Source organism: Antedon bifida, chromosome 4 (assembly GCF_963402885.1).
Source record: "Antedon bifida chromosome 4, ecAntBifi1.1, whole genome shotgun sequence".
Lineage (NCBI taxonomy): Eukaryota > Metazoa > Echinodermata > Crinoidea > Comatulida > Antedonidae > Antedon > Antedon bifida.
The window spans coordinates 26,800,640-26,820,299 of record NC_136229.1 but is presented as its reverse complement, the minus strand read 5'-3'; the positions used below and the strand labels follow the sequence as shown (position 1 = coordinate 26,820,299).

At 33.2% G+C, this 19,660-nt stretch overlaps 3 protein-coding genes across 8 annotated transcripts in view; all 3 read right to left on the bottom strand.

The window, feature by feature from the left end:
- The window catches only part of LOC144839861 (epidermal retinol dehydrogenase 2-like), a 52,253-nt gene extending 48,475 nt beyond the window's left edge, over positions 1-3,778 (bottom strand). The window contains exons 1-2 of the mRNA XM_078695427.1: positions 3,639-3,778; positions 3,079-3,131 (exon numbers count right to left, since the gene is read on the bottom strand). The gene's annotated coding sequence lies outside the window, so the exon portion shown is untranslated. The remainder of the gene's footprint in view (positions 1-3,078; positions 3,132-3,638) is intronic.
- Positions 3,779-4,979: 1,201 nt separating this feature from the next.
- On the bottom strand, positions 4,980-12,577 carry LOC144839851 (uncharacterized). The gene is made up of 7 exons (XM_078695413.1): positions 12,487-12,577; positions 9,867-10,072; positions 9,599-9,726; positions 8,989-9,101; positions 8,125-8,343; positions 7,496-7,688; positions 4,980-6,844 (listed from the first exon to the last, which is right to left on the bottom strand). Exons 2-7 carry the CDS (start codon positions 10,067-10,069, stop codon positions 6,633-6,635), a joined length of 1,068 nt encoding a protein of 355 aa, XP_078551539.1. The 5' UTR covers positions 10,070-10,072; positions 12,487-12,577; the 3' UTR covers positions 4,980-6,632.
- A 362-nt stretch (positions 12,578-12,939) lies between these two features.
- The window catches only part of LOC144839825 (partitioning defective 3 homolog), a 71,983-nt gene continuing 65,262 nt past the window's right edge, over positions 12,940-19,660 (bottom strand). For all 6 annotated transcript variants that reach the window (XM_078695343.1, XM_078695345.1, XM_078695348.1 and 3 more), the window contains 3 exons: positions 19,431-19,626; positions 17,481-18,820; positions 12,940-17,052 (listed from right to left, as the gene is read on the bottom strand). In XM_078695343.1, the coding sequence (XP_078551469.1) occupies positions 16,659-17,052; positions 17,481-18,820; positions 19,431-19,626 (1,930 nt within the window). In that variant the 3' untranslated portion in view covers positions 12,940-16,658. The remainder of the gene's footprint in view (positions 17,053-17,480; positions 18,821-19,430; positions 19,627-19,660) is intronic.

Below are 19,660 nucleotides of genomic sequence, written 5' to 3'. Positions count from 1 at the left end.
TTGCATTCATTCGCACTCTGTATAGCTACAACATGATTCATGCGCGCGTCTCTATATTGCTTTTCAAAACAAAAGGTTGCGATATAGGTAGAGGTAAATGTCCATCAGAGAAAGAAAATGACAGTGTGCCATTATAATCGTGGTCGGTGTAATTTCCATTTCCAGTCCGAAACATTATGTTTTTTTTAATTCGAGATAGTATCATGTGTCATGTATCAACATTACTTGATTTGTATTCAGTTAAATGAGGAATACATACATTAACAGTATTTATCATAAGATTTTATTCGGAAATGCAAATTTTCAAGGTAAATATAATCCCGAATTCGTTGTCTACGGATGTTTCATCAATCTTAATTCCCGGTCCTATCACATTTGATTTAATGTAGTACAATAAATCTTCAAAACACCAAGATTACGTCACAACATAATACGACATTAGTATAAAATCTTTAAACTATAGTTTCATCAAGTTACCACTGCAAAAACAGACATTACCAATGATTCAAAGAGGGCGCAGTGCTCACTGTAAAACTGCTATCGGTCTTTTCAGCAAGTACTATATGAAGAAGGCCGTAAAAATGGCAAATTTTGGCAATTACTATTACATTACTTTGCAAAACTGCTTGCTAAGTAAGCATTAACTATGTGACAAAAAAAACTTTTTTTTGGAGAATGATCATGATCGGATACTTAAAAGTAGAAAAATATTATTTGTTGGAAAATTGATTGATTTACTAGCTATTTCTTTAGCTGTCATACGGGACTGTAATCTATTCTACTGTAGGCCTACATCAACATTAATTGTAGATTGCAGGAAACATTTTTTTTTGGTGAAATTACAACTTTTGCTATTTGCCATTTCTTTTTCATTTCATATTATTCGTTCGTCCTCGCATGTCATACATAACACTATAGATAGTGCCCTTTTTTCATTTCATGCCATACTCTAGGCCTCACAACCCTATTGGTTCAACAAGTTTTGCTGAAAAAGTAATCAATCTTAATTCAAAGTGGGCGGTATTGATGTCAGTGCTTATCTGTGCTGGTCTACACGAGATTCAAATCTACTCAGTAGCTAATCACTATCTATCATTAGATTAGCCAGAAACAACAGGCTGAACTCCAAGTAACCCTAAAGTGGATTTATCTATTGGGTGGGAAACCTGATTAAAGATCAATTTTGTTGCTGAAATGGTGAATTTACCTAGATTGGAAAGCTGTGAGGTGATTGTCTGCTGGTAAACAACGGCGCGGGAGCCCAGATTTGGGTTAAGCATCTGCTCAGTGAGCCTAGATAATCGACGTCATTATCGATCATTCAAAAAAATATGTAAACACACCTCAAATACTGTACAGCGCTAGAGAAACACTCCATCATACGCAGTCACTGTCTTTCCAAGTGATGTGCTACTATTTGCGTAATTCTCCATTTTTAAAAGAATAATCTAAAATTATTGCAGCTTGAATTAAGCTGAATTTGACTGATTGCTAATAGTTAAAAATTCAGCTTTGTTGATGAGATCCTGTACGTCAAGCATTATGATCGATGATGTTTGAGAAGGTAAAACAAAGTCGCATAACAGAAGGTTAAACTTGATATTCTTAGAAGAATATTTCGGTTTCCGAAAACTATGTCCTATAAATGTGGTATGACATTGCGTAACTTGTACACTTTTTCTTACCGTTTGAACGGTATTTATTAAAATAATAATACATATTGCTTAAGTACAGTATGTCTTTTCCACCTAAAACAGATTATTTGTAAACCTGACTCGTGCCCTATATTGAATAAAGTAAGAAAGTAAATGTATAAATTATATATAATCCTGTCTAGGGAGATCATTACTGTATATAAAATTAAATTTATGTACTGTTTCACGGAAGAGCCTAATTTGATATAATCGTATACAAGTCGGTCGGTTGGTTAAAAGGCCACATAATACGATCTCCTCGACGTGGACAATTTATCTGAAGTTTTAGTAGTTTTTGGTAAATAATTTGTTAGCAATAATGGCATCAGATGCATGCAAATAAACTACAGTAGCCTATGTATTTTAGAATAACAAATTTGAAATAATTTCTTCATTGTGATTTTAAATATACGTGTTACTGAATTATTATTTGGTATTGTAAAGCACGGTAACTACGCTATGTACTAGATGTTTAAACCGGGTAACAATCCGATTGGATCCAACATCACTAGATAATTACTAAACTAGTCTATTCTTATAAACCTTAAGCTTGGTTCACACTAGGACGCAACGCAAGGACGTAGACACAACACAAGCGAGTTGACCAATCACATGCGATTGTTCGAATAATCGAATCGCTTGTGATTGTCCAAATCACTTGGCGTTGCGTCAGGTTCTTACGTTGCGTCCTAGTGGGAACCAAGATTTAGTTCCCACTAGAACGCAACGCAAGGGAGTTGACCAATGTAAAGTGACAGTTCGGATAATCCATCTCTTTTGATTGGTCAACTTGATTGCGTTGCGCTTACGTCCTTGTATTGCTTCATAGTGGGAACAACCAAGCTTACGAGTAGAGGCTGCCAACCAAGCTTGCGAGTAGAGGCTGCCAACCAAGCTTGCGAGTAGAGGCTGCCAACCAAGCACAATCTTACAAGAATGTTTTTTTTTTTTTGGGGGGGGGGGGGGGGGGGGTTCGATTATTATTATTATTAAATTGACACTGATCTCCGAGACAGAGTGAAGGCCTATTTAATAATATCCAAATACTGTAGTATATTGTATTTCGGAAATAACACTAAATGTTGCCAAACATTTATTTTAGTTGCGATACCATTACAAAGAACTATAATAATAGTTAATAGGCGTACTAAAACGTACTTCTTTTATGATATTTGTGACGCACATCTGATTCCAAAAACGAATACCTTTCTGATTTATGTGAGGCCATAATCGATTTTTGTTTTATAAATTGTGTCTTGCACTTTGACTATGAATATATAGAGTACGAGTACGCCAAACGAAGACGCATGACAATAAAAGCGTCGTTTAAGTTTCTACTTATTATTCGACTACTTTTTAAGACAAAATATGATATATAACTTACCTATTTATTAGTATATAATCCCGATTAAAGCAGAAATTCCATTTATTAACAAGCTATACAAATAAAAAAACACAAAAATAGCGATAAAAATTGGTGATTATGACGTCATGATTAACTAGTTTTCAAATAATTCGGTAAATCATGTCGCGCATTCACCCCGGCCCAATTAAAGAAAGGATTATCGTAGGTAAACCTGGCGTCCTACATCAACAGGTGGACCATACATTTAATAAAGAATTTCAATGTGGTAATTATTCCAGACGATTAGATGATGGCATAGTTATCTTGATTTAGGTCTATATCAACGGGTTAAGTTTCTCCCAAAACATTCCCTTTTTATTAATTGGATCAATGAGTTTAGGGATCTAAATTATCTAAACAAGTTTGAAACGTAAGCATCTGGGAATGTAAGGCAAATAATGCTGTATGTACCACCCTAGCTGCCGCCGATTGAGAGGTGGCTCGTGCTTCCAATACAATACATTCAATCCGTTGTTGCCAACAATTGGCATTTTGGCCTCTAGGCCTAGGCCTAGATCCACACAAAATAAACAGCTTACCATATAATAAATGTGCTTTGGAACAATATCCTTCAATATACATTAAAATACACAGATGTTTATGCCTTAATAATAGTCATTTTTATTTAAAGCCAAACTAGGCAGGCAATAATGCTGACGCTAGCACGTTCAACTTTCGCGGACTTTCTCAAACGTGTTCGATATTATTATTAACGTCGTCACATTTACACAACATAACACTCTAAACAGGTGAATAATGCCGGTCAGACAAATACATGAACGTCGTTCCCAAAACAAACACAATATTTGTTAATGCTGGCTGGGATATAGACAACACCACCGTACCACCACCGGGGAGTGACCACCCCATACTCTTCCAAAAGATTCAATGCCTAGCCTAGTAGTAGGGTAGGGAGGCTAGATGTACACACACGCACAGACAGTACGTGTGGTGGCCCATGGAGAGGGTATACAAAATAGATAGGCCCTTCCTAGCCTAGGCTACCTCTATTTTATTTTTTATGTGTGGCTTTCCTGCACTGCTGCTGGAGTTTTTCCTATCGAGAAAGTTTTATTTCTAAACTTAAATATTCAAATTAAATAAATATGTAAATTATCAAGTTTAAACTTACTAAAAAGTGAATACTTAAGTTAGATTGTAGCAAATTTAACAAGACTATCTCAAACGATGTTTCTGGTTTAATTTCCAGCGAAGAAGTGTTTGTTTGAGTTGTTATAGTATTTGTAACTAGGATACGCGCGCACTGTTAGATACGCGTCACGCATAACGCGGTTATTTAAAGTGCGCTCACGTCACACGAGCTTAAAATGTATATTTTTCCTCCAGATTTTAAGTCTGTAGTAACCGACTGAGAGAAGACGTGTTATAACACCAAAATTATGGTCGAGTATATAGTGCCGATTTTATGGCTATGGTTTAAGGAACCGACCGGCTACTCGATACAATTATTAAACTGATTTGAACTATTAATTCTGTGGGCGAAAAAAAGTCTGATAGAGTAAAAAACCAGTAAAATAATAATGACGAAGAGGACAATATAAGGCCGTGTTTCCACCAGCCAGCAATTAACCGATAAAGATCCTGTGGAAACGGAGTTCAACCGATTCCACTACAAAAAAGCTAACCGCTAATTATCTCATTCAAATTAGATAATTTTAAAAAACCTTGACCTGACCTGACCTGAAGGACAAATTGTTGCGTTGTGATTGGGCACTTGGTTGTTCGGTAATGTCTGATCATGCGCACTTTTCTTTAAATCTGATTGGTGAAAAAAATTACGGTAACCGATACTTTTTGTTATTGCTGCGGAAACATAACATAAGCAACAGATAAATAAATAACTAAAATGTATACATTGATATTATTATCTTGAATTTTATTTCAAGAATTATTATACTATCATCATCAAGAATATAATATGAACAAGACATTCAAGTGTGTTTGTACACCTCTGTAAAACTTACTATAACGATCATCATAACATTTTGTTTTCATCTTTACTCGCTAATCTTATATTATTATTATATGAATTTTTAGAATCTTTTAAAAATCATAAACTCTATTGTGACTGAATCTTTTTTGTTTTTATTCTCTTACGTGGGCTTAAATTTCTTCTAAATTTCTTTGGATACATATTTTTTTTCTAATCTGAAAAAAAAATGGTTTACACACTCATGAATTTCAATAAATATTGTAATATATTAATTATACTTATAGGAATGGTAATTATTAATAAAAATCGTTATGTAATAAATCGCAAAATAGTATTATATACATTACAAATAAAATTAAATCTTTTAAAATTGCTGGTTAATATTAATGAGCAAAGTTTTAAGGACTGTGAATACATATTTATGCGATTAATGCATTCCATAGATTTTTACATGTAGAGTTTCATACTCATCTCATGATAGAAAATGGTACAATAAAGTTATTTCTGGATATGAATAGTCAAAACGTCAATCAGAAACACATCAAGCATGTGCGAAATGACATTTAGACTCAATAGCTGCATATAGCATGACATGCGATGAAAACGAATGTACATCCTTATGAAAATTAAATGGAACCATGAGCCGACGAATCGGACAGATCTTATGTCTCTCTGAACCGTCTTATGGTTATTCATTGATTCCTTTATTTATACGGTAATCTAGTTTAATATATTTTTAACCACACACTTAACAATTTAAACCTCGATAGCAATAAGTGTTGCTGGAAAAATCCTTACCTCAACCTCACTTTTTATAATATAAAAACCTATATTCATAATTGTAATTTGAACCATGGCCATAAAAAAATAAATGTTAAATAAATCATTAAATAAATGGTATATTTCAGTACATGGGCAAATAAAGGACAAATGCTATATATAATACAGACCTCTACATAAATGCTTCTTTTCTAAACTATTATTTTATAATATAACTGTATGTACATTATTATGTAATTATTATTATTTGTAGACAATTCTATTTACAGTACATTGAATGTATATGTGTAATGTCCCAAGAGGGCGCTATATACCAAATATTGTTGTATATCAATAAAAAATATAACACAAAATAAATTAAGATAAATAATTAAATTTAATAAGTATGGTTTTGATTCAACTACAGACCATGTATGTTGATCAGTGTTGTGATAGCTCTTGTGTCTACCCCAATTTCCAAAGAGTCAACTAGTAACTTTAGTTATCGATTTCGCCAGTTGGGTTGTGAGCATGTGTAAACCTTTGCTATGCTCCACTGGTTTTGGTGAAACATACTGTACTTTTTTTTTAAATAAATTCATCCGAACTATTTTTTTGGAAAGGTTTAATATGTTTAATGCTCTTATTTCACATTCTAATTCATTTTAACGCATTTTAAATTAAAGAATATTTACAGAATTAAGTTTCTTAGTTTCTGTTTACACCCACCAATTGCTCTCTATGAGTTGTTTTAACCAATAAAAACACATAATACTGTACATAAATATTTTATAATATTTTTTAAATTGAATTTTGTCATTTAAGCATTCATGGTTGTTGATGTTTCCTTCATGACGTCATCATATGAGGGTAGATGTGGCCCTGGGGCTGGGTATGAGCCTGGGGGCTGTGCTATGTTTTGAGGCATGGCTGATTGGGGGTAGGGTGCTTGGTGACGTTGACTTGGATAGGGTACTTGATGCTGTTGATTTGGGTAGGATGAGTAGGGTTGAGCTGTCACTGTTGGATTACCTATATAAAAGGAAAATATATTTTATGAAAATTAACAATACGCCTACATTTACAGTTACTGCATAAAAATTAAAAATAAGATGAACATGCAAGTTAAGTCTATATATAAATAATAATTTGTCAAGGCTGAATTTGGTAGTCTAGTAAAGCCTGCTTCAGGGGAACTAATCTATCATTTGCTGTGCCCGTTGGGGTACGAGACAAATTAACACAGTTTTTAAATTCAAGTTCAATTAATGAATAGTACAATCTGTGCCTAGACAGTATTTTAGCTATTTCAGCTCACTAAGAAGTGAAATGTTAGGTCTGTCTAACAAAATGGCATTTGGGCTACAACTTAATAGAGGCCCAGTGGGCTATTGTGAAAAACAAATTACATGATTTAATGTGTACCATCTTCTCACTCTCACAAAAAAACATTAAAAAAAAAGATATTAGAACTGGAAATTGTGGGGTTGGTTGGAGTCATAATTGCAAAATATCAAGCCAGCAGCAACTTGACATGTATGTATCTCCCTTACGTAAATGAAGAGTTCAGTCATGACATCAAAGAAACAAATGAGCTAGTCCTTAAATCCTAATCTTCAGGTACATTAAAGAAAAAGTAAATTATATATTCTACTTATAACTACATATTAAGTAAACACTTACCAATGGAAACCTGAACTTGTGGTGGTCCTACAATTTGTGTTGAGGATATCTGGACATTGGAGCCCATCTGGGCTTGGATTGCTCTCATGATAGCCGCGGCAGTTAAAGTACGCTGCCAACCGGCCATTGATACGTATACCACTTCTCCTTGCATAGATACGGATCGATCCACACAAGAAAAGCATCTGTGCACCTGGAAAAGAAAAATTAAAAAAAAGTCACAAAATTAAATTTTTTTAAAAATCCAACTTTCAACTGGATTAATATGTAATCCTCTATTATTCAATTCAAACTGTATCTCTTTTACTTAAATAAAAGCATACATTATCTTTACCATTATTTCTATCTTTGTTTTTACACTGGTAGTATTTCTATCCCAATTTTAAAATAATTTCAGTATTTCTATCCCTTTTTTCAACATTTTGGAAATGCAACATTTAATTCTATCTTTACAATGAGATGCATGTTGTCAACATTCAATCCCATCATTATTTTAATTTCATCAATAATTCTATCCATGTTTTCCTACAATCCCGTCCTTATTTCTGTCTCTGTTTTCCTACAATATTCTTATTTCTATCCCGGTTTTCTTACAATCCTATCCATATTTCTATCCCTGTTTTCCTTACCCTGTAACATGGGCATGTGAGCAGACAACATGGGAAGCAAATCATCCATAGTATGCTGTTTTCAAGAGACACATCGTAGCAGTGAAGATATTCAGAGGAGTTTGTAATGACAATGCTAGCATGGTTACACTCCCACATAGTGTAGCAGGCTGAGCTGGTAATCCCATCCTCAGACATAAGCTGCTTGAACCAGGATTTTATCACATCGTTGAAATCAAACTGAAAACAAATTATATATATAATGGCTTAGCTAAAAAAGTTGTATTAAGTCAATGATCTTGCTTATGTCAGACATCTAGCAATAACCCTAAGTAATACTTCAGAAGTTTTACCCAACTCTGATATGATTGTACGGAATATTTAGTTCTTTTGAGAAATCTTGTGAACAAAATATGGTTCTACAGTGTAACATTAATAATATGAAATGTAATTTGTTTCATTGATTTATGCTCTGCGGCCGTTCATACAGGGTTCCGGCAATTATATTATACATACAGTATAACCCCTCCATTGGAGGGAGAGACACTTTTATGTGAAGCAAATGAGGGGCAATATATCTTTTAAAAATACAGCCAGGGGTGGATCCAGCATCAAGATTAGGGGGGATTATAAATGATAAACACGATTCGTCGGGTTGCAGAAAAATAAAATAGTCATTATTTTATCTTAAAAAGACATGGCTGTTAAATTTTAGGAGGGGGGGGGGCTAAAGGCCCCTACCTAAATCTGTGCCTGACACCCAAACCCTATTCCAAAGGTATCCGCTTAATAAATAGTGGTTATAGAGTATTTATATTTCAATACAGATATTGACGAATATGTTGATATAAAACAGGTTATGCCATAAAATGCAGAAACATTTACCTCTAATGCAAAGTTTCTGCCAGCCCTCATGTCTCCTTTTCCCTCTTCTAAAAGTTTAGAAATCTGCTGCCTAATTACTGGATGCTGTGGGTTCACTACTACAGCAAAATCACCTTAAGAAAAAATAAATAATTAAATGCTGTAACTACTGGACCTGTGTACAATTTCTACCCTGTTTCCTAGAAAACTTTGTGTCTTGTGGGCTACTATTAGGACCCTAACCTTCACAACGTGAAGTCACATGTTCTTCCACACTTACACTATAAACCTCTCAAATACCATAAATATCTATATAAAAACTTAGTCAAGTTAAACACATAGTCTTCTGTCTTCTTTCCATCACATTAACTTTTACATAGGAATGGGAATTTCCCACATAGTCTTCTGTACTAGATGGAAATTCCCCACATAGACTAACCTACAGGGACCTCAAATATACTTTTCTACAGTACGCATGGGAATTTCCTATACAATTATCTCTATCTTTCAACTCCACTCACTAAGCCTCAAATGAGACTTAGTTTATAAGCACAATAAATTATAAATTAGTTTATCCATTCTGTAATTGGCAAGTTGCGTATAAAATATTACAAAAATGTATTTACTGTACCTGTGGTAATGTGTCTGTGGTTGGCAAGCTTTGAGTTTCTTTCAAGATGAACGTCAAAAAACAAAGGCTTTGAGAGAATACTTCTTGACAGGCTCTCTAACTCAGTGTCATTGTTAACTTTCAAAATCCTATGAAAATAACAAACTTTTAAAAATATAAACCAATAATCGTCCAGAGTACATTTCACTTAACAAGGAATCATGCACTATGTTTAATCATTATAAAACACATTGGTAGCGCACCATACATTTTAGCGATCCATACTTACTCTCCCAGGGTGTCAGGAAACCAAGTCTTGTATTTAGTGGAATGTACGCATACATTCACTTTGTGATGATCATGAATAAAGATAGGATGTTCTCGTCCAACGTCCTGTCTTATCTCAAAGAAATCTGGTGGCGACTTCACCAGCTCCGACATGAGCATTACACTGATCATTGGCCTCTCGGTTGGTCCCTGTTGTTGACTCATTTTCTGATAAAAAATTTAAGAGTACTTTTCAACGATTTTTGTCTACATTTGTTGGAATTTTTTCCTAATATACAATATACTGCAACTTCAATTTCAAATACTATTAATAATAATCACTTTATTCATGTATTGATTGTGTGTGTATATAATTTAATTAGCCTAGCCTTTAGATTGTTAGACCTGTTAGGGTTACATTTGTTCATTGATTAGCTGGTGTAACTTCCCTTCCAGCAATACCAGGCGAAGCACATCCCAACAATACAAACAATAATAAACTAGATTTGAACTCGTCACTTTGACGAATTCGGGTTATCCGCCACGCAAACTGCACGTGCACGTCATACGTTAGAATATTGCGCACAGAAAAACGATTATGCCATTGACAAAATGTTAGTGTGCTCTCTATTTTGTGTCACGTCTAACTATATACACTATATACTGTATACGTACTACATACAGTGCAGAATAGGTGAAAATAAGTGACCACAGTTATTGACGCTTTTGAACATGATGACGTCATCACAATTTTAAAAATGGTAAATCAGGCGAAAGATAATTGATTGACCTAGACAATATAAAAAAATGGGGGGAAATGGAATACGGATAAGTAGAGATGCGCTCTATTAAATGTGATGAGCTAAGACGAAAGAGACAAAAATCCTATATTTTATATTCGAGTGGCCATACGATGACGTCACAATGTCCAGTTAGCCATATTGATGCTAGAACCGATATCTACAACTCATCTACTTCCATATTATGTAATAACAATAAACTACACCATGTAGTTTAGAAACTATGACCGTTAAAAAAAAGGCATAATTTTGACAAATTTTTGAACTTTTTCATCAAAAACTCGCGCAAATTATCCAATTCCACGTGCTCGTATGACGTGATTTTGAGTCGAAATTGTTTAAAAGTTGGTAAAATTACTAGAAAAGGCTGGAAAAACATAAATCACGCGAAAAAAGTATGTTTTTAACGCTATATGCGCACGCGCGCGTAAAAATATGCGCGCGCGTGGGAATTTTTGACATGCTCAAAATGACATGAAACGCATAGAAAGTTGACTAGAAATTGATTTTTCGCATTTTAAAATTTTAAACGCGCGTAACTTTCTGTGAAACATGCCATTTTCTCTCCATAGAAAGTTAGCGCATGATATAAATTAAACTTTTGCCAAGTTTCAATTTAAATGGTTTAATGGTTTTTGATCTAAATTAAATACGCGAAATTCATAAAATCGCGCGTAACTTACGCCGCGTAACTTACGCTGCGTAACTCGGACGGGACCGAAAACCTTATTACGACATCTTCAGATAGAGGTCAATCTTCTGATTAAGTTATACAATGTTATGTTGAGAAGATTTAGAGATACATGCGCAACAAAATTTTGGGAAAGAAAGAAGAATAAGAAAGAAAAAAAAAAAAAAAAAAAAAAAAAAAAAAAAAGATCCTGACAATAACAAGGGGTTATCCGCCAAGTGCGGATAACCAATAAACACTCACTCTGACACAGATTATTAATAATATTTCACCATAAAAAATTGTTTTACAGTTTAGGAGGAGCTAATTACCTAATTAGCCCTCAATTAGCATTTCCTGTCACCAACTTTGGTGCTTAGTGCACATAATTATTATTGTTTTGTATTCACTTGATCTTGAAAATGGTTCTATGATGGTACCGAAACGTCGATCTCTCTTTTTGTCATTAAATTTTATATTGAAATTATATAGTAAACGTCTTTTAATTCGTAATTTGAAACATGACAACCAACTTCATCTGTTCAGAAGTCTTGAGCGATGCAGTCAAAAGCTTGTTAGTTGTGAGTCATCTCTTGACTTTCTACAACTATGTCAAAATACCGGGGTTACCCCAACATTTGCGAGAGCTGATCATACTAAACGTGAACTCAGTAGGAGGAGCTAATTACCTAATTAGCCCTCAATTAGCATTTCCTGTCACCAACTTTGGTGCTTAGTGCACATAATTATTATTGTTTTGTATTCACTTGATCTTGAAAATGGTTCTATGATGGTACCGAAACGTCGATCTCTCTTTTTGTCATTAAATTTTATATTGAAATTTTACAGTTTAGTCTATAAAATAATTAAAGAAGAGTCTAATCTAGTGGGCCTTGCATAGACGGTCGTATATGTCATCTTGCCTAGAATTGCCACTTGCCCGTCCATCTCGATCCTAGGCCTACCTAGTTAATTAGTATTTTAGGCCAAGAAAAGATGGTAAGCCATAGAATAGCTTAGTTTTCTGTCTGACTGTTCTGTGTACTGAGAAAAGTAAGGGGAAGGACGAGCCTAGCAAAAATCCTTAACATTCTCGATCGTGACGCCATTTAGCAAAAAGAACAGGTATATACAATTATATGATGACATTTAGAATAAGTTTACATGCTTACTTTGGTACTGCAACTAATATTTGTTAACAAATGCAGTGACAATAATTTAAGAAAATTCTACAGCATGATCTGTTTAGAAGATAGAGAATCGTTCATGCATTAAATGCAAATTTGTTTTATTGGAGATGACGTAATTATTGAATATGAGGCGCCTTGTGTGAATTAAACTTATGTAATATTGATTTCTAACCGTCTCTCTGTGCATAACCAACATCTTTCTAGATTTTGGGAATTTTTATTATATTATTGAATTTGAAAATCAATTGTAATGTAGTTTGATAAAATCAAGAACTGGGTAAATAAAATACACCCAATCAGAGAACAGCTTACAGAAACTTGATTGAACACATTGCTATCCATTAGAAATATCTTCTGAAGAGTTGATGGGATATAATCATAATTACTACTTTATAATAATAAAATACACAAACAGAAAAACACACACAAAGCTACTAGTTTATTGATAAGATATTTTATTTTGAAGTACAAAAATGGTGCATTTTTTTGCATAAGACTCAATCTCATAAGAACAAAAGCCAGAAGAACCTCAGATTAAAATTACTTCAGCAACTCTGCTCTTTTGTTTTTTTTTTATGAAAGAATAGGCCTATAAAATTAATGCAGAATGCACCATTACGAAGTCTTTAGGAGGCCCCCTATCGACTCATGTCAATGACAGAAACCTGCTGATGACAAAATGGAATTTCTTGGTCCTCTACTTTTGCAAGAACTTGTATTTTACATTACTTTTAACAAAGTTTTATTTACAATACAAAACTGCCAACATATATCATATTTACACTTCATACAGATTCATTTCTTGTCAAAAGATTTCTTGTAAAACATTTTTTTTCTGTACACAAACTTGAAAAAAAATTCAACGTTTAAATTTATCAACCTGATTTTTCTGCTATAGCGGTACAAAAGCTGGGAATGGAATATACTATTTATATAATCAGTTATTTTTGCTATATAACATATTTTTGCTATATAAACAGACGTTATATATTATTACATAATTAATATAGAATTATACTACAATACTATATAAAATAACTAACTGTAATAAACTATTTTTACATATGACAATATGTTACTTACATAAATCATAACATAAGAAATGTAAAGTATCTTTATTTTCGCTTTAATTTTCCCCCGAAAATAAAGAAACTATGAAAATTAAAGATATGTAAAAATAATTATTTTTTAATGTAGTATAATCATGAATATTCATGACCTACACAAATGTCCCATATATTTTGTTTACAAAATTAGTAAGTGGGCCACACATAACATAGTTATAGTTCACAGAACCTTGCCAACATTGGCAGAAAACGAAATCAAAATCCCCCGTCCAAGTTAAGCAAGTTAAAGTAAAATCTTCAACTGTTACTAGGTTATGTAACCAATTACTAAACTTAATTCTGTTATACCATTACTGACTAGTCTTACATTTATATTTGAATACTGGATAAAAAAAATAAAACATATTACTTTTATAATTAGTAGAAAATAAAATACAAGAGGTAATTAGTTATATTACTTATTAGTTTACTGAATTGAAAATAATATCTTTAATAAAAACCTCTCGACACACCTTCATTTAGCCCAAAATTGGGAAAATGAGAATTGTTGCAGGGGTTGCCAGAGAAGAATAAGAAGGTGGTTAAAGACATGTTTTGTATAGTTGGTGAAGAAATAAAGAGCAAATTAATTTAGTTATTCAAATCTTAATTAAAGTATTTATACAAAATGAGGCATAGAATATATTCCAAAAGAAATACTACCATAGGAAAGAAGATTATACGTCTGCAGAGGTAATTTTTCTATATAATATGTGCTCACATAAAAATCATTCAAATCATTATGAGACAGTAATATCTGCAATTATATCAAGCATTATCCAGTAAACATTACAATACATTAAACAATAACAGTATCAAATATAAAAGTTTAAATTAAAATACTGTTTTAGTGTATAATATGGTGAGATGATAGCAACTGTACATAGGTGGTTACATAAAGGACTTCACAATTAGTACAAATGTGACAAAGCAGTAGAGCATAAAAACCATCTGCACATGCTCACACTGAGGAATTCTTATTTGGCGTAGTTACAAAAGCTATCACAAAATTGATTTAGTTTAGTAAAGTTTGTGAGCTTATGTACTGTCTCTTTTACTTCGTTATTTCATAGCCTTGGTTTTTTATATTGACAGCAAAACAAACTATTAATATAGTAGAAAAACATGGCAAATTCATAAAGAAAAATAACCAGATATTGAAACAAAAACACACCAAAATGTTTGATAAAATCAATCAAAAGGTAAAAATTGTCAGTACCAGACTGATGAGGCGTTTAAAGGTCTTCAATTTCTAAAGAGTATAAAAATGGAAGTACAACCAGAGAAGAGTGAAATTACCACTCTTCCCTGGTACAACAAATAAATAAATACTTGATATCACATCTCAAAAACCCTGTTAAATATTTCATATATGCGTATTTACATTGTAATTATACGATGTGCTTTTAATATTTCAACACAGCAGCCTTTCTAGTATTTTACTGTTAAAAAAATAATTTCTATGAATGTTCAAGAGAGAAAACATGATGAGTTGTATACTTTTTCATTACTAAAAAAGAAGCAGTGATTCATTGAGAGATTAATTCTGGAAATTTGTTTTTACAATAATGTTCAATGCTATTGTGAAGAGGTGCAGGTTTTTGCAATAAAAAAATAATGATCTTCTGGTAGTGATCATATTGAGATTTAAATACTGTAATACTGCTGTTTTATTAGGGATCATGTCAATTCTACTGCAGTTACTGCAGTAACTACATATTGTTTAGACTTTAAACTGTTTATGCAATCATTTAGCAAGCACTCTTTATATCAGTGACTGCGTCAAAAACTTTGACATTGAGACAAATCATATATTATGTAGTAGAATAAGGTTGTTACTGCAGTAGAATAAGGTTGTTACTGCAGTAGAATAAGGTTGTTACTGCAGTAGAATAAGGTTGTTACTCCAGTCAGAATAAGGTTGTTACTGCAGTAGAATAAGGTTGTTACTGCAGTAGAATAAGGTTGTTACTGCAGTAGAATAGTTCTGATATGATCCCATAATAAAATCCAATTGATTAACTATCCTAATTGCAACAGTATTTGTTCCTGTTTAATTTTATTATATTCAATTCAGTTATTTATTAATCAGTAACTTTGAGTAATCTAGGCATTGATGATCTTTTCTTTGATACATTTGTGTTTATAGTCATTTATATAAAAGTCTAGTAAACATAAAAATAATAGTATGCTCCACTTTAATAACAAAGAAAATATATGTAACAATCAGTAAAAAAAAGATCATTGTTTTAATTTACAAGAATGTATCAGAAGAATGAGCAATCCACGATTTTTGCATTAGAAACTTGTAATGCCTTTTACAGAGTATGGAACCGCCCTCACTTGGGCGGTCTTCCAATTGGCACTCTGTGATGAATTCTAGTTCCTTTGAGTTTTCCGTATCCGCGAAATTTGTAGTTCAAAATTGTTTATACTTATTAATTGATTACTTAATCTTTTGATAATTCTTTGTATTTATACAAATCATTTTAGAAAAATATTGATAAGCACCTATATAATTCACAAATAAACATTAACTGAAAATATACATAAACTAAATAATTAGGTTTAACCATTATTATTATTAAATCATTTAATTACGATACACTCATTAGGATTAATTAGAATAACTCAGTAGAGACTGAACTGAAAATGTAGTTTACTTTATCTCAAGGCTCTATTGTTGAATGACACATTAATGACACCTGGTTTACCTGATTTACATACCTAGATGACACTGACACTTGGCTAATTTGTAAACTTGTTAAAACATCTGTGTATTTTACAGATCTCAAGACAGGCATTCAACCTCCATACCTGTAATGAAGATGAACCTGTACATGTGGAAACACTACTGATGAGTGTCACTGAAAAGTTGTTGTGCAGTCAAGCATTACTAATGTTCAGTCAAGCGTTAATAATGAGTTTGAAAAATCCTGGTTGTTATTCAGTCACTTTCTTTCTGAAAAGAATACATTTATAAGCAAACAATGCTGCATTTGATTAAATTATCTTCAATGTAAATCTGGTGTAAAATAGCAACCTACTCTACACACGTGCAGCAGCTTCATATGTCTCATGATCGTAATCGTCATATTGAGGGTACGGAGACTGACGCGCACTTGATGGCTGAGAACGATACTCCCGGTAATTATCATAGTAGCCATAATGGTCCTCGTAATTTGGGGGTCTGCGTTTCTCTCCTCGCGTATCGTAATCTGGAGCTTTTTTGGGAGAATGCGGTCGATAACGTTGATAGTCGTCTCGGTAATCATTATTAGCCATGCGACCGTAACCCGCATTATTTTCCTTACTGTACATGGCTTCTTTTCGTTGTACTCGTTTGTAGCTATGGTCATAAGAGCGATGACGCGAATGTACTGGTCCGTTTTCAAGGTGAGACGTTGAGTGGAATTCTTTTCGTGGACTACCATTTTTCCTTCTACAAAAGTGGAAAAGAAAATTACATAAATGTTGCATAAAAATTACTGAAGTAATAGGTTGCAAAATTCAACAAAACGTAGTAACTGCAGTAATACATGTTTTGCTATAATAATTAAGTTTAATGACTCTCATAAGACGGTTTTTTTGTGGCTTGCATACAAGTAAAATGTCAATTGATCGAAAGTTAATGTAAGTCGTTTGTAGTTATACAAATTTGGAAATCATGATCCTTCTGCAATTTTTTGTTTTATAATAAATAATTGTGACTATATTGCAAAAAAAAAAACAAATTACAGTAGAATATTTATGAGGCACTTTCAGGCTCCAACAAAGTGTCCCTTTAATAGGGGTGTACCAAAGGATGGGTACAATATAGTTAAAGTTAGTATAAAGTAAAATAACAGAGGACTTCAAAGTCTATCTTACCTGTCTAAGCTTCCATAGTCAACTGGTGGACTACCTGGTCGACGAATGCGTGAATTGTGCGTCCTTTCATTACTGTGATGCCGTCGCTCTTCGCGATAGAATCCATTATCATCATCTTTGCGTCTGGTCCTATCATTTTGATGACGACTTTTATTTTCACTTCTTTCTTCTCTTCGGCTGCTTTGCCGCGACTCATAGACATGGTCTGTATCCTCTAATTTTTTATAACTTTCATATACTTTTTCATTTCTGTCTGTTAGTTTGTCTGTAAGTCTGTCAGTAAGTGAACCGTTTCTCTTTGATTCTTTGTGCTCGCTTGATTTTTCATTCAAACGTTCTTTTGACTTATCTCTACCTTGCTTTATCTTTTCTGCCTCTTTAGTTTTTTCTGCTTTTTCTTTTTTCATTTTTTCCTTACTTTCAGACCGTTGTAATTTTTTCAATTTCTTTTCCTCCTTCTCCTTCTCTTTGGATCCTTTTCGTTCTAAACTCTTTGTCCTTTTTATCTTATCTTTGCTTCCTTTCCTTTCTAATTTCTTTTCATTTTTATCCTTACTATCAACACGCTCAAGTTTTTTATCTTCAACATCTTTAGAACTCTTTTTATGCTTTTCAGTTTTTTCTAAAGATTCCTCGTTCTTTCGTTCAACCTTTCTTTTTGAATCATCTTCTCTGTAATATCTCTCAGAATATTCTTTTGACCTTTTCCTTTCACCGATTCGGTCGTACATGTCTTCTTCATAATAATTCCGCCTTTCTCGTTCTCTTTGAGTATCCTTATACCGAGGAACATCATACATTTTTTCCTCCTTCTGAGAGCTTCTTGATTCATAAATTCTAGCGTCGTTCGACCGTCGCGATTCATATATTTTACCATCATCTCTGTATCTCTGTTCATATGGCACTTCTTTGCGTTGCCAATCCTCATATTTTCTTTCTTCCCTAACATGCACATCCCCATAATTCCCATCTTTTCTGTCTTTTTCGTAATAATAGTTATCTTGCTTCCGATTGTCAGGACGACCGTCTGCCGCGTATCTATCATCCCCATTGTAACGATTTCTGTATTTCTCCTCTGGACGTTTACTTATATGTCTCTCATCATAATAATCTTCTTTTCGTTCATCCTCATAACGAGGGCGCCTGTCGCTGTGGCGCGTATCATCATAACGATCATATGGATCGTATGATTTACTCCGTGATCGTTCTAATCTTACATGTTCTTTTCTCGTATCATAAATATCGTCTTCGAGTACTTTTTTTTCCTCGTTTTCATATTTTCTTTGTTTATATTCATGATAAATTTTATGGTCATCTACAGCTCTTTCACGATATTGATGCTAAAAGAAGAAAAGAAAAAGAGGACATGTTATTTCAATGTGCACATACATGTTTGTTTGTTTGTTTTATTTGTTTAGCACACACATTGTATACAAATAAAAGTAAACATGAACTATACTACAAAGATACCAGTTTGTGGTAGGTCAGTACAGTATAAAGATTGAAACCAATCTTTAAATCATATAAACCATGCACATTGGGAAAAGCTTCCAGTTTGTTGGATTGTATATCCAAGGTTCCAACAACACAATATGCGTAGGAAATAGGTCTAGGTCATGTATTTCTTAAAGGTTTGCATCACAAAGTCAATATGTTGATACACCATGTATGTAATTCTGTTGAGTTTCTCGACATTTCGATCAATATACTTCAAAATTGCCTTAATCATGAGGATGATCAAATTATATCTATAGATGGAAACATCAAAAAATGCAGAATCTCAAATGCGGTGTACCGCATGCTTTTGTATCAACAGGTTTTAGGTCGTCGCAAATGTCAATTCAGAAACTTGTTGACACTTTCAAGATGTGACTTCTACTGCAGCATTTCCAAGTCTATAATTTACTTATTTCGTTTTTTAAAAATTGTCAATTGATAATTTTCTCCTACCTTTGATTTACTATAAATAGGCTCCTTTCGATGTTCTTCTTCATCATCATCGTCATCATCTTCATCATCTTTGTAACGACCATTTCTTTCGCGGTGTTTCTTTTGATGTTGTTCTCGTAATTGCAGCATTCTTTCTGCTTTGCTCATTGCTTCTCGTCCTTCTTCTCTCTTCTTTTCTGCCTCTTGATCTCGTAACCTTTTTTGAGCCAAAAAAACATGTTTAAAGTGTA